Source organism: Lutra lutra, chromosome 13 (assembly GCF_902655055.1).
Source record: "Lutra lutra chromosome 13, mLutLut1.2, whole genome shotgun sequence".
Taxonomy (NCBI): Eukaryota; Metazoa; Chordata; class Mammalia; order Carnivora; family Mustelidae; genus Lutra; species Lutra lutra.
This window is the reverse complement of record NC_062290.1, coordinates 71,788,404-71,802,749: the sequence shown is the minus strand read 5'-3', so window position 1 is coordinate 71,802,749 and position 14,346 is coordinate 71,788,404. Positions and strand designations below refer to the sequence as shown.

The window sequence follows — 14,346 nt, the reverse complement described above, 5'->3', positions numbered from 1 at the left end:
GTGAAGACAAGGATAGATCCAGCAAGCAGGTAAAAGATGTTCCACCCTTGTACTGATTCCTGGTGTAAGATTGTGAGCAGCCATTCAAAATAGACTGGTATGTATACAGCCTGGGAGGTTATGTGGGCAAGAATGGTAAAGATGGACAGAGTTGGGGGCACCTGGCTGGCTTATGGGAGAGCATGCGACTCTTGATCTTGGTGTCATGAGTTCGAACCCCATATGTGGTATAGAGTTTACTTAAAAAAAAAAAAAAAAAAAGGATGGACAGAGTGGGATAGCACAGAGAGCATGTATCCAGACTCTTGTAGAGAGTGGTTACAAAATGGAGAGGTAGAGGCTTGAGACTCTGGCTCCCACACGATTTATTCATTTCTTAGACCTAGGTTATGTAAAAAAAAAAAGTATTTAATGTGATTTACAACATAAGCATAGATGGAACAAATCTGGCAGCTATGAATAAAAGCTTTGGCAGTAAAGACAGAGGGGTGAATGTGGCTGAGAATAGCAAATGAAGGAGCAGTTGACTTTCGTGTAAAGAGATTGGTTTATGAAGGTAGAGTAGATATAAATCAAGATTTTTCTCCCATTCCTTGGAACCGCAACAGTGCAAATGGTCATATCAGTGGGAAATTAACCTAGAGTAGAGTGCTGTCAGGGCTAAAAACAATATTTTGTGATTACTTCGAAATATCTATGTGATATCTAACCTGAAGCATGGATTGTTTCAGTGTTAAATTTTAACCCCAAGCATCAACATAAGAAGCCAACATAAAGAGGAAATGCTCTCTGTCTGGGTCTGTCAAAACTTAAATTTGCAACTAGCACCTTTCCTATATTTCACAAGCACTCAGATCTCTTGAGTTGGCATGCCAGATGTATTGTTCATACATTCATTTTTGTTGTTACTGAGTGCCTTTTATATGCCAGGCACCAGAAATCTAAAGGTGAACAAGATAAAATCTTCGCCTGCAAGAATTTTGCAATGGAGAAAAGTGTGGGAAGGGGTAAGACAAGTACAGAAAGTTTTGTAGGTGTCCTAACAGAGGTACAGACTGTGTGTTGTGGCGATTTGAAGGAGGGCAAATTTATATTTAGGGAGATGAATCAAGAAGACTGCTTGAAGATACTGACATTTAACTTAGATTTATCTGTTCAAAGAACAGAGTACCTACTACCTCCATTTGCTGTGTCAGGTATTGTGTATTCATGAGTGACCAAAATAAATGTGATCCCAGCCTTCATGGAGCTTACCAGGGCCTAGTGGGGAAGATCAAGTTTAAACAAAAAAAATTAAAAAAGTAAGTATGTAATTGCAAACTAGATTACTTAGAGAAAGATTAGAATGGGTAAGAAGAGGGCCTAGTTTATGTGATCTGAAAAGGCCTTTCTGAGAAGGAGACATTTATGCAGAGACTCAAAGGTAAATAGGATTTTAATTTTTTTTTAAAGATTTTATTTATTTATTTGTCAGAGAGAGAGAGAGAGTGAGCACAGGCAGCCAGAGTGGTAGAGGGAGAAGCAGGCTCCCTGCGGAGCAAGGAGCCCGACGCGGGACTCGATCCCAGGACCCTGGGATCATGACCTGAGCCGAAGGCAGCCGCTTAACCAACTGAGCCACCCAGGCGTCCCAGATTTTAATTTTTAACTCCATTAAGAGCAAAGAGATGAGCATTCTGGGCAGAAGATAAAATAGATTCATTTTAGACATGATAAATTTTTTAAAGAAATGAGATTTTAAAAATTTATCTTTTTATAGTTAGAATGGGAAAATATAACTAGAGAGTTAAAATTCTATTTTCCATTCTAACCATAAATAGGTGAATTTTTAAAACCTACTTCTTTTGTAATGCACAGAATGACATTTAACATTTATTATAATTTGTAGTTAAATAAAATTGGAATTACCAGATTAAAAAGATGAGGTAACTATATATATGTATATTTTTTAATTTTTAGCAAAGCAAGAAAACAAAGAGTATTGCTGAAGAACTAGAACTTGCTGTATTGAAAATCAGTCACAGTCTCAATGAACTCAAGAAAGAAGTAAGTATAGTTTGAAATTTAGCCCCTTTTAAACCTTTGCTAATTTTCATGTGACATAGTATATATCAAGTGCATTAGTATTACTATGTCTGTGTGTCTAGAAGATGGTTTTCCATTTTATTTTATTTTATTTTTATTTATTTTTTTTTAAAGATTTTATTTATTTATTTGACAGAGAGAGAGATCACAAGCAGGCAGAGAGGCAGGCAGAGAGAGAGGAGGAAGCAGGCTCCCTGCTGAGCAGAGAGCCTGATGCAGGGCTCGATCCCAGGACCCTGAGATCATGACCTGAGCCGAAGGCAGCGGCTTAACCCACTGAGCCACCCAGGCGCCCCTGGTTTTCCATTTTAAAGCCACTGTTTTTTTAGTGCCATCCTTCTCAAAGCTTGTATGTAGATGTTCATAACACCTTTATTTATGATAGCCCCAAACTAGAAATAGTCTAAGTTTCCATCCACAGAGAAATCGATGAATGAATTTTGGTATAACTGTAACAAGTATTATTCAGCAATGAAGAGAAGCAATATGGATAAAGGTAATCATGTAGATAAATCACTAAAACGTAACACTGAAAGAGGTCAGACACCAACGAGTGTGTGTTTGTGTATGAGTGGGGTGTGTATATATGTAATTCCATTTAGAAGAAATTCTAGAAAAGGCAAAACTAATGTATAGTGATGGAAACCAAATCAGTGGCTGCGTGGGATCAGAAGTTGGGCGATATTTACTACAAGGAGGCATGGGAGAACTTTGGGGGATAAAGGAAATGTGTGAAATATTGATTGTGGTGATGATTACATAGATAAGAATGTCAAAACTCATCACACTGTACCCTTGGTATGTTTTGCTGCATATAAAGTATAACCTTAATGTAATTGATTTTTAAAAATATTTTTTTGGTTGCGATTTCCCTGCTTCCTGCCAAACTGGGCCATCTCTGACTCATTTGATCACTCTAAAGCAATTGAAAGTCACTGTAAGTCAGATGTTTGCCAACTACAGCCAGGCTGTCTTGTTTTCAGTCAAGTTTTGGGAGACATAGTCCTGCACATGTGCTTACATATTGTCTGCTGTTTTTTCACAACAGCAGAGTTGGGTAGTTACAGTAGACACTGTGCAGCCTGGAAAGCCTAAAATATTTCCTGTGTAGCCCCTTACAGAGTACGTTTGCCAGTCCGTGCTTCAGGTGATGATACAAGATCTCAGTTCCAAAATTAGAATGAGTTCTCCAATATATTAATTGCTACTTTGATAGTCCTTCAATTAAGGACTTCCCCCTGTTCCCTAGCCCCCCGCCCCACGGTGGGCTTTTGGGAAACGTGTGGTCTCTGGTCTCTTTTCACGGCTTTCTGCCCCCCCAACCCCCGCCCCGCCCTTAGCTTCAGTTCCTGATCTTTGCCAGTGTGGCTCAAGGCCAAAAGAGGAGGTGGGGGGGGAGGTGGAAAGTTCTCTGAAACTGGTGCCCTTACAGAATGCTTTGGGCTCCGGTTAAGCTGACTTTGTCTCTCCTGGGTGATTGAGTGTGTTGGTCAGAGCCCCTCACTGCAACTCCCGGCCACCCTGCTCCCTCTACCCTGGGGTGTGCCTGGAGGTAATGCTCAGAACACACCTGTCCGCAGTCCAGACAGAGCTTCCTTATCTCTAATTCCTTTATTCTTTTATATTTTTGCAGTCAAGGGTTCAAGAGAATGGAATTGGGTTTTGGTTTTCTTTTATAAATTATATACATGATGATTTGTTTCACATCTTACTTAGTATGACCTCTACTGAAACCTTCATTTTAACATCTTATTAAACATAGAAGGATGTTATGGTTTTCTTCGGTTTTAAAAAAAGGCCTATCCATTTTTTTCCAGCCTATTCAATTTTAACTAAATTATTGTTAAAATTTGACTATCAGTATGAGGAGAAAATCCTTTGATAATAGACTGAGCGGCTTTCCACCAGCTTCATTTTCCTAACCTCCGACATGGGCATAACAACATCAGCCTAGAATGAGTTTGTGTAAGGATTAAGGCAGACAGTGTCTCTAAAGCCGGGTGGTCAGTTCCTTGCCCAGAGCGGAACTTCAGGCTTATTCACCCTTCCTCCCTTAGGCGTGGTAGTAAGTTGTCTCTAGAACCGCTCAGATTTACGTGACTGTGGGCAAGTCACTCAGTCTCTAAGGACCTCTTTCATAGTCTGTAAAATAAAGGGCTGGCATTAGATATTCTCTAAGGCCCTGATGGTTAAATAAATTTTCTTAAAATTCTTAGGTGGCATTTAGTTTCCAAAGGAAAGTACATTTTCATGTCTTTGTTTCTGACTGTAATTATTCTCACTTGATTGCGTGAACGCAGACTACTCTATTGTCAATTTTTTAGAAGGTCCTGTAATTTGAATTGACATTGGATTATTTCCAGGAAAAAAAAATCACTTATATTCAATAGGCTTCCTTCATGTCAGATTTTCGTTAGAACAGTGGTATTAAAAATGATCTCTTCCTGGAGAACCCCAGAATAACCTGCCTCATCTTTTTTTTTTTTTTTATTTTTTAAACAAAAAGCAGGATGAAGCAAAGATTTTAGACTTAATAGTACACAAAGATATCTGCTAAGAGTAGGCTGTGATTAAAATCCATCCCAAGTCAAATATAGCCTTGGGGTTTGTCTGTCATTTATCCTGTGACCCAAGAGTTGGGGAGTAAAGTTCTAGACAGCAACTACAGATGGGCTGTAACCCCCTGAGGGAAGGGAGTGTGTCCTACTTGTCTGTATGTCCAGCCTCTAGTACAGTGTCTTCCATGATCTGGGTATCTAATAAAATTCTGTTGAATACCTAACAGATTGAATCTCACATTAAGACCTTTTCAGAAGTCTATTGAAAAACCTTACTGATCACGAACTGCCATTTGCCTTTCCTCATAGTATCTGAATACTGTCCTTGTAATACTGGTGTGTTGCCTGCTAACCTCTAGAGTAGTGGGAGCATTTTTTATGTAAGAGAGCAGCTGTGTGGCCGGGAGTTGGTAAATAGCAGGATGAAAAGGGCTCGGCCATGCCACAGCAGCCGAGCAGCTCGTCTTCTGCGGACAGCAGTTCTGCGCACAGGAGGAAACTCAAAGATGTCCATGTCTCTCCCACCCTGGGAGAACTGACAGACTCCCCCTTGCTGCGCAGCTTCTGTTGCACACTTTCCTCTCGGTGGACCAAGTGCGGACGCATTGAGGTTGCTCCTTTTTCGTTTTTAAAGTGATTGTGAGGTGCTTGATGACAAAACCGGATTGTTTGTTGTCTTTCTCTCATTACCCTTCACCCCCCACATCTGCAGCTCCACAGGACGGCAACCCAGCTGGCAGCAGATCTGTTAAAATACCATGCCGATCATGTGGTTCTAAAAGCATTAAAACTTACTGGAGTAGAAGGAAATTTAGAAGGCTTTGCTGAATATGCCTGTAAACTCTCTGAACAGAAAGAGCAGCTTGTCGAGGTGAGTAATAGTTTCGTTTGTTAAAGAAATTGTGGTTTCATGATAGCCGTACCATCATCAGGGGATAGTAACTCAAATATGTTTTTTTTGGGTAACTTATATGAGCATTTTCTCTGTCTCCTTTGGAATCTTAAGATATAATATTTATCTGTCCTAACAACAGTCTGACCTCTAAAACAAAACAACAAAAAATGCTGGAACCCGCAGATGCACTTATTAACCTTCTTGTCCTTATTCTCTCAGAGAGGTGAGGCTTTGGAGTAGAGCAGTGCAGACACACTGTATGACCTTGTTTCTATTTGAATCTGTGGGGGTCTCAGCACGAAAGAGATGGCACACTTGAATTAGAATAATTTAAAGAGCCTTTAATAGAAGAGCTGTTTACAGTTGCATAGCCAGGGTGTGAGGGGAACCATGGGAGTGCAGTAATTGGGGTTAGTGATAGAGCTGGTACTGCTGATAGGCCCAGATTCATAGGGAGAAGGAGTGGTTACTGGAAACTGGAAGGTCACAGAGTCTTTCAGAAAGCCACAGTGAGAGGTTCTGATTTCAGGACTGGACACAGAGACAGCCCAAGGCAACCCTGCAGGGAAAGAACAGGAGAATAAAGGCCCTTGCTCTGCATTCCTGCTGGTCTGTTGCTGGTCCTTCCCACTGGCCCGACAGAACTGGAGACCACAAATGTCAGTGTCCCAGGGCATAAAGCAGTTTGGGAAGGAAGGAGAGTGGATGTGGAAGGACAGAGAAAAGATTCAGCCCAGTATTCCTCCTCTGAACCTCTTCTGTTCTGCCCAAAACGTTTTGGGTGTTACTGGGGTTCACCTGTCACTTCTGCTGTAATTTCAGTTATTAATTGATATTCTAAGCCTGCTGCCTACTGAAAACACCAGATATCTCTTAGTAAAAAAACATATACTTAACTTGTGTATAACTTGTGCGTATGAGGTATATAGCCAACATGTATGTAAATGCACAGATATGAACGACAGAGCTGTCTCCATGTTACCTCTGTGCCTGGCTCACCAAATCTCAAAGACTAGCAGTTAGAGGAGCCCTTAGACTAGGTGGACTAGCTTCCTCTCCTTTACTTGCTTACACATGAAAACTGCTAGGGAGCATTCTTAAAATGACTATAGATACATCTGTTTTAAAATAGATTTGATGGGGGTGCCTGGGTGGCTCAGTGGGTTAAAGCCTCTGCCTTCAGCTCAGGTCATGATTCCATGGTCCTGGGATAGAGCCCTGCATCCGGCTCTCCGCTCAGCGGGAAGCCTGCTTCTCTTCCTCTCTCTCTGCCTACCTCTCTGCCTACTTGTGATCTCTGGCTGTCAAATAAATAAATTCTTTAAAACAGATTTGATGATTATGTTTTTTTAAAATAGTTTTTTAAAGGTATAATTGACATACAACATTCTGTAAGTTTAAGGTATACAACATAATGATCTCATATATGTATATATTTTGAAATGATCACCACAATAAATTTGGTTAACATCCATCACCCTCATATAGTTACAGAAAATCGTTTTTCCTTGTGATGGGAACTTGTAAGACCTACTCTCTTAGCAACTCTCAAGTATACAAAACAGTACTGTTAACTCCAGTCTAAGTATTATACCCTCAGTTCAAATGTTGTCTCATAGGTCTGTCGATTGTTACGGCATATATCTGGGACAGAACCTCTTGAAATAACCTGTATACATGCGGAGGAAACATTTCAGGTGACTGGCCAACAGGTATGTATGGTCAATATCAGATCATTTCTTTTTATTATGTCTTGTCTGAGTATCATAGCAAATTGTGTGGAAGGAAGATGTACGTGGTTCTGCATAACTAGAGGTCAAATCTACTGAGAGTAATGAAGAAGGAAATGGCATTTTCATGAATAGTGTGCCAGAACATAGCTGACATTCCACTCTGATGCTGCTCATCTGCGAAACTAGAGATTGGCCCATTTAATTGATGTCCTAGTTTATATTTATTTTTAATGAAGCTGTTTGCAGTGCAGGTTGTAATGACATATTTGAAAAGTAATTTACCGGGGCACCTGGCTGGCTTGGGCAGTGGAGTGTGAGTGCGCAGTTCTTGGTCTTGGGGTTGTGGTTTCCGGCCCTGCATTGGGTATAGAGATTACTTAAATAAAATCTCAGAAGCACCTGGCTGGCTTAGTAAGTTAAGTGTTTGCCTTCGGCTCAGGTCATGATCTCAGGATCCTGGGATCGAGCCCCACTTTGGGCGTCCTATTCAGTGGAGAGTCTGCCCCTCTCCCCCACTCATGCTCTCTCTCTCTCAAATAAATAAATAAAAACTTAAAAAAATAAATTTTTTTAAAAGATTTATTTATTTGTCAGAGAGAGAGCATAAGCAGCAGGAGCAGCAGACAGAGGGAGAAGCAGGCTCCTTGCTGAGCAGGGAGCCAAATGCGGGCCTCAATCCCAGGGCCCTGGGATCATGACCTGAGCTAAAGGCAGACGCTTAACTGACTGAGCCAGCCAGGAATCCCCCCAAAAATAAAATCTTTCAAAAAAAAAAAAAAAAAAAGTAAGTTACCATTATGGACCAAGCCATAAAAATATTCATGTGTTTTGACCTAGGATTCCCAAGGACATAGGGAAAATTAGAAAAACAGAAACTAAAGCAATATTTGTTCCCGCATTACTTATAATAAGATTCAGTTGGAACCAAAATAGTTATCTTAAGTTAGGTAAATAGTACATTATGACCTTAGCATGATAATGATAACTAGAATTAGCAACATTGAAAAATGTATTGTTAAAATGTTAGATGATAAAAGCAGGATACAGATTGTATACTTACTACAATTGATACTATGTAAAATGTACATAGATAAGAAAATGAGGGATGCTTGGGTGGCTCAGTCAGTTGAGCGTCCAACTCTTGATTTTGGCTCAGGTCATGGTGTCAGGGTCGTGAGATGAAGCCCCATATTGGGGATTCTCTCTCTTCTCCTTCTGCCCCTCCTGCTCCCTCTTGCTCTCTAAAAATAAATAAATCTTAAATAAATAAATAAATAAATAAATAAATAAATCTTAAAAAAAAAAATAGAAAATGACCACATGGGCATATGTAGAAATGAAAGTCCTTGAGCTTCTTTGGAAGAATTGTGATTTTTTTCTGAATTTTCTGAAATATTACTTTGTCCTTATAATTTTCCAGAGCCTTTTAAAAAATTGATATCCCATTTAATACTATCCCTGTCAAATTAATCTAAAGAGAAAAGCAAGGGACTTCTTTCTTTTTGAGGTCTAAGCTCCAAAATAGAATTTACCAGGTGTTCTTATCTATCGTGCCAAAGAACGATACTCCTAACTGCAGTATTAGTAGAGCGCTTGGATTTAGAGTTGAGAACAGCAACACCTTAGAGTGGTGGTGGTCTGTGTCCTCCAGCAGAAGCATGTGGAATGTTGGAGGGATGTGTGCTTTCCTGTAGAGAACAGTGTCAAAGGCTTATCATGGAAGGAGGAAGTATACTAGTGATCCTTAGCAATGATCATCTGCTGAACATTTTATTGTAACCAGAGGATCTCTGCTTATTAGGAGAAACCAAGGTTTTAATATTTACATCTCTACTTGAGGTTCATCCTGTTTGCCTTGGCTTTCAGCAGAATTAAAGAGTCGGACTCCGCTGCCTAGGCAGTCGGCTCTTGCTATTCTGAAGCCCTGATTGCTATGTGGCTGTGATTCTCTGCTTACTGTTTTTAATGTGACAGGGATATTAGGAATAACCACACTTTCTTCCCCAGGATGGTGATAGAGCCTGTTGGCAAGTTCCATAACTTGAGAAACATTTTTGTTCTCACAGCCTTAGCTTTTACTCCTAGTCTTTCCCATCTGCTTCACAAAGGGATCATTTAAGGAAATAGAGCATGCCTCTGGGATAATTTGTATTTATTTCTGGACATCTCTACTTTAGCTGTGTCCTCCTTATATTTCCTTTAGAATGTTCAGTCCTATCTAGGACACAGCGGAGTGGTTTGTACACCATACAATGGCTCCTGGTCGAGAGGGGAGTCACCCTGAAATGTAGCCCATGGTTTTCTGGTGAGCCCATGTGCCCGCCTTCCCTGAGCATGGGGAACCTTGTTTTGCTCATGAAGCTGCCACCTGTCCTGTGCTCGTGTGACTGTGCCCACGCGGTTGGAGCATGTAGCTCTAATTTCCTTAAAGATAGGTGACGAGGACCATATCAGTCTTCTGAAAGCCCTCCAGTGACTTCCTCTCTCACAGTCCAGTCCAGTCCTAACTGTGTATGTTCCGCATCACATGGCCTCCGGTGACCTTCCTTTTTTTTCATGTTGGTTCAGTCACACTGGCCTATTGGCTGATCCTTGAACATGCTAGAGGTGCTCCCGCCTCATCCCAAACAACTCGCCCTAGGGTTCCTTTGTCTCCCCACCCCCCGGCTTTCTTCAGTTCTTTGCCTTCACATGCCACCTTTTCCGTGACCACCTAACATCCTCTCTCCTCCTTACCCTTTATTTTTATACATATAACTTATCATAATTTATAGTATCTTATCATTTACTTGTATGTTTTTTATTATCTGTCTCCCCCCAGTGTAATGTGAGCTCCACGGAGACAGGCATCTTTATCTGTTTCACTCAACCACGTCCCCAGCTCCTGGAACATGGGTACAGTGCCTAGCACAGAGTAGGTGAATGAAGGGTCATATATTAGTTACTTGATGTCCTGGAGCCTCAGTTTCTCTAGCTGTGTAATGGGAATAATATATTTTGTGTGTTTCTGAAGATTAATACTAATGTATATCAGACCTCTAAGACACTATCTCAAGAAGGTATCTGCCATGTGCTCACAGGTGTGTGTGTATGTTACCACTCCTGCCAGTGCCAGTACTACTAGCCACCTACCACTATCACTACTACCACTCCCACACCTCCTACCGCCACCAGCGCCATTACACTGTGGCCACTGCTGCCACAGCCACTGCCCTGTCTCTTGTGCGACAGTGCACACTGTACTCTTTCCAGCCTGAGTATAACTCTTTGAATTCTGCGGTGGAAATAACTCTGTTGAAACAGTTTTCCTGAAATAAAGACCACTGCTCCCTGAATAAAGATTTGTATGTGATGATGCGTGCTGTTTATTTGTGGATCACATTAAAAAAAATAGTTTTGTTCCATGTATCTCCACGTTGGCCAACATGCACTTAGGTGTGGAAGGCACTTCATAGTTGTTTGTTGAGTTGAACAGTACAGACTTAAGTTTGGTCTCCAATATAATGTTTAGAGCTAAGATTTTGAAATGGATACCTGTGTATGTTGTATTTCGTTAGATAATTTCTGCTGCTGAAACATTGACATTGCATCCATCTAGTAAAATTGCTAAAGAAAATCTAGATGTATTTTGTGAAGCTTGGGAATCCCAAATTGGTGACATGTCAACACTGCTAAGAGAAATCGATGACGTGTTTGAAGGAAGACGAGGTGAGAAATGGTCTGCATATTTAGATATAGTAATATTTTAATTAGCTCTATTAGTTTTTAATGTCAAACCTCAGTTGCAAAATGAATTATAATAACCCAGTGGGTTATTTTTATAGTAACATATCTTCCACAGAGAAGTTGTGAAAAATGTTGTGTGTCCTCCTTTATTGTAGTATGTAAGCAGTACGATTTATTGTACAGCAGTGTAGTAGATTTCTTTGAATTAATATTAATATTCTAGTTTTCCTATTGAAATTCAGTCATTTTATATTTTATCTTAATTGTTCTTTTGTTTTAGTACAAAAGCTCTTCTGTAATAGAATTATTCTCTGATTTAATTCTACTAACTTCATAATGAAATGAATGTAGTTATTTGATTTTTGAATTGCTTTCCTTCCACTTGGATGGAATCTCTTTCTTGATGACTACATAATCTTGGAAAATTTCCTGTGGTGGGTAAGTTCATTGGTATTTCTACAACATGTAGAATAGCACTATACAATGTATAGGAAGGCATCATTTTTATTCTTTATTTTAATAACAGGGACTTTTGTTTATTTTCCATTGTATTGTGTGTTCTCTTATTTATGTTTATGTGTTTTCATGTATTTTTCCCCCTTTGAATGGCTTCTATTAGCATCAAGCATGCTTTTTTTTTTTAATAAAATGTCCTTAAAGCCACAATAACATCAAATTACATATTTATTTTTGTTGACTCGAACATCTAAACATTTCATATTTTAAAAAATACCTATTTAGGATAATGGCTGATCTGCTTTTTAAAATCAAGAAATTAGATAGACTTTATAAGTATATGCTAATTTGTGAAGTATAATAAATGTTTACTATGCTTTTACATTTAAAGTTTTCTGTGATAGCTAGTCTAAATGGCTGATCTTTTTGATGCTTTTATAAAGTATAAGCATGTGGATTTTCATGTGAGGCAGTTTTCATATATTAAAAGGTAGAGTGATGATGTTGATTCATGTCTGAAGAAGAACGGTCATTTAACTGTAGGACGTGTTTAGGAAATGAAGAAAGTGACTTCCCCATGTTTCTCAGCATGAGCACCCACTACAGATGGACAAGAACTGAAACAGGAAAACCCTGTACTTATGTTTGGGCCACATGCTCTCTGGTTTCTTTTACTCTCAAGCCGGATGTTATTAAAATGGTCTCCTCTTTGGGTTTGGGTAACATATCCTCAAAAAAATCAGGGCTTCTTTAGGGCTGAAAGAAATTCCTATGTAGGTGGGGAGCTGTTGCCTCCATCAATGACACATCCATTGTTGAACTGCAGAAGTGTCTTGCTGTTCAGAAGGATCCTTATGTGGAGTTAACGGAGACAGAGCTGGTTGATTTCTTGTACTGCCTTTCTTTGTCCTGACCTTTATCATTAAGCTCATAAGATGTTTTCTGACAAAGATGTTCAGCGCTGGGTGAGCCATTATTGCCTGGCTTGAGTCTAGTGTCTCAGTGTTGTTTTTCCTGTTCTGTACAGTTACTATGACAAGCCTGCCTATTACCTTGCACCTTTCCACTACTTTCCATACGAAGGACAGAGTGTATTCTTCAGGTCCGGATTTCTCTCTGCTACTATTATAACTCATGTTATAGCTATTATTGAAAAGCCTTTGCTGTATTCTAGCTACCTTTGTTCTGCTCTGAGTATCTTGACTCTCATTATTAGAAGAATTATCAGATATGTTTGCAAGAATCGTTTAACCAACCAATTAAAGCCAATAACATGGTAAGCAATGAGAAAGGGACTCAGAGCTAGGTCATTGTCCCTCTTACCCTGAGACACCAAATTTCACAGTAGGGCCTCCTGGGATTGTTTTGAGAACTCAAAAATCACTACTTGTGTTTCTGCTTTCTCTCTTCATCCATTTCTGCCTTCTTACTGAACCTTCCTGGGAAGCCATGGTCTTCATATTAGAAAGGACCAGATCAGAAAGACTCCACTTTCCCTTAATGGTGAATATGTAGTCATAGCACTTAGAATTTGAGATTATTTTAGATAACTAAGTGTTAAAAGAAGGCTTCTCTCACAGCTTGGAGACTGTCCTTCAAAGAGGCCGAATTTCTCTTGCTCTGTTTGAACCATCTTAGAATTAGTATGACTAGGCTTCACTATATAGAGATTACCATAGCTGTGTTCCATAGCTCTGTGCCTAATTTATCACTTGGCAGATCAGACGTGTAAGGTGCTGTTCACGGAAAGGGGAGGCATAGAAGGAGGAACATGCTTGTGGATAAATATGAGTTAAATATGAGTTCATATAAATATGAACATGGAGTTCAAAACAAGGGAATGACCTATCCAGACAAGAGATGATGAGATGACGATAATAGAAATGGAGAAAAAAGGACTGATTGAAGAAGAATTTTACAGGTCATATTGGTAGGATTTGGTGATTGAGTGTAGAGGTAAGGGAGAGTTTGAGGATGACAACTGGGTTTGGATTAGAATACCCCAGGATTGCTCCTGTGGTTAGCTCACAATCACCTATCCTTCAATAGTTAGTGATTCATTTTCAGTGGGTCTAGAACATGATCTTTCTGATCATGCCATACAGAGCTCCTTCCAGAATCAAAAAAGCTAATTGTGGAACTTCTAATAGGGAATTATATGGCACATCTTTAGTGAAATAGTGAGACTTTTTTGTCCTTGGGAAATTAGCTTTAGTTTGTAGAGATGCAGAAGAGCTCTGGATAGTGAAAATGAGAGCAACATTTCTCAGGTTTTCATAAGAGATCATTTCGGTACTCCCATCAGATGAGAGTTTAACCCTGAACTTGGTTTATCTGGAGGGGTAAGGTGAGTAGTAAAGATGGTGCAGTTGTGGTGTTTTAGGGAGTGATTTAGGGAGTATTAAACAAGGGATTTTGGGAGTACTAAAATTATGATAACCCTGTGAAAATAGTGCTTTGAAAACAGGTTTATATATAATTCAAATATCGACTGTTTTCCCCATTAAAATTCCTGTTGTTCCAGTTACTTCTAATGTTTATAACATGTTTTCATCAGAGGTAGGAATTGTTTGTTAATGCTACTTCTTTAATTTGATATAAGAGCTAAACATAACTGAGTCAGTGTATTTGCTCTTAGAATCAATGACAATAATTAAGCTTGTCTGGAAAAAACAGGTATAAAATTAAGTATAAAATGATTCAGATTAATGATTTTTGGTATCTTTATCAGCTTTTTAAAAACGATTATTAAACTTGGCTTAAGTTGGAATTGGGGGAAAGAGGGATAACCTTACTGCAGAGCATTTGGGGAAAAGCTATCCTGAAGAATGGTGAGTTTTGCCATTATCCTCAAATATGCAAATCATTGTGAGTTCAACTAAAATATGGGAAT

The 14,346-nt window shown here is 39.4% G+C and overlaps 1 protein-coding gene across 2 annotated transcripts in view; it reads left to right on the top strand.

Annotated features, from left to right (window-relative positions):
- The window catches only part of CTNNAL1 (catenin alpha like 1), a 64,416-nt gene that overhangs the window by 35,639 nt on the left and 14,431 nt on the right, over positions 1-14,346 (top strand). For both annotated transcript variants that reach the window (XM_047699101.1, XM_047699099.1), the window contains exons 8-11: positions 1,960-2,046; positions 5,356-5,514; positions 7,158-7,250; positions 10,829-10,979. In XM_047699101.1, the coding sequence (XP_047555057.1) occupies positions 1,960-2,046; positions 5,356-5,514; positions 7,158-7,250; positions 10,829-10,979 (490 nt within the window). The remainder of the gene's footprint in view (positions 1-1,959; positions 2,047-5,355; positions 5,515-7,157; positions 7,251-10,828; positions 10,980-14,346) is intronic.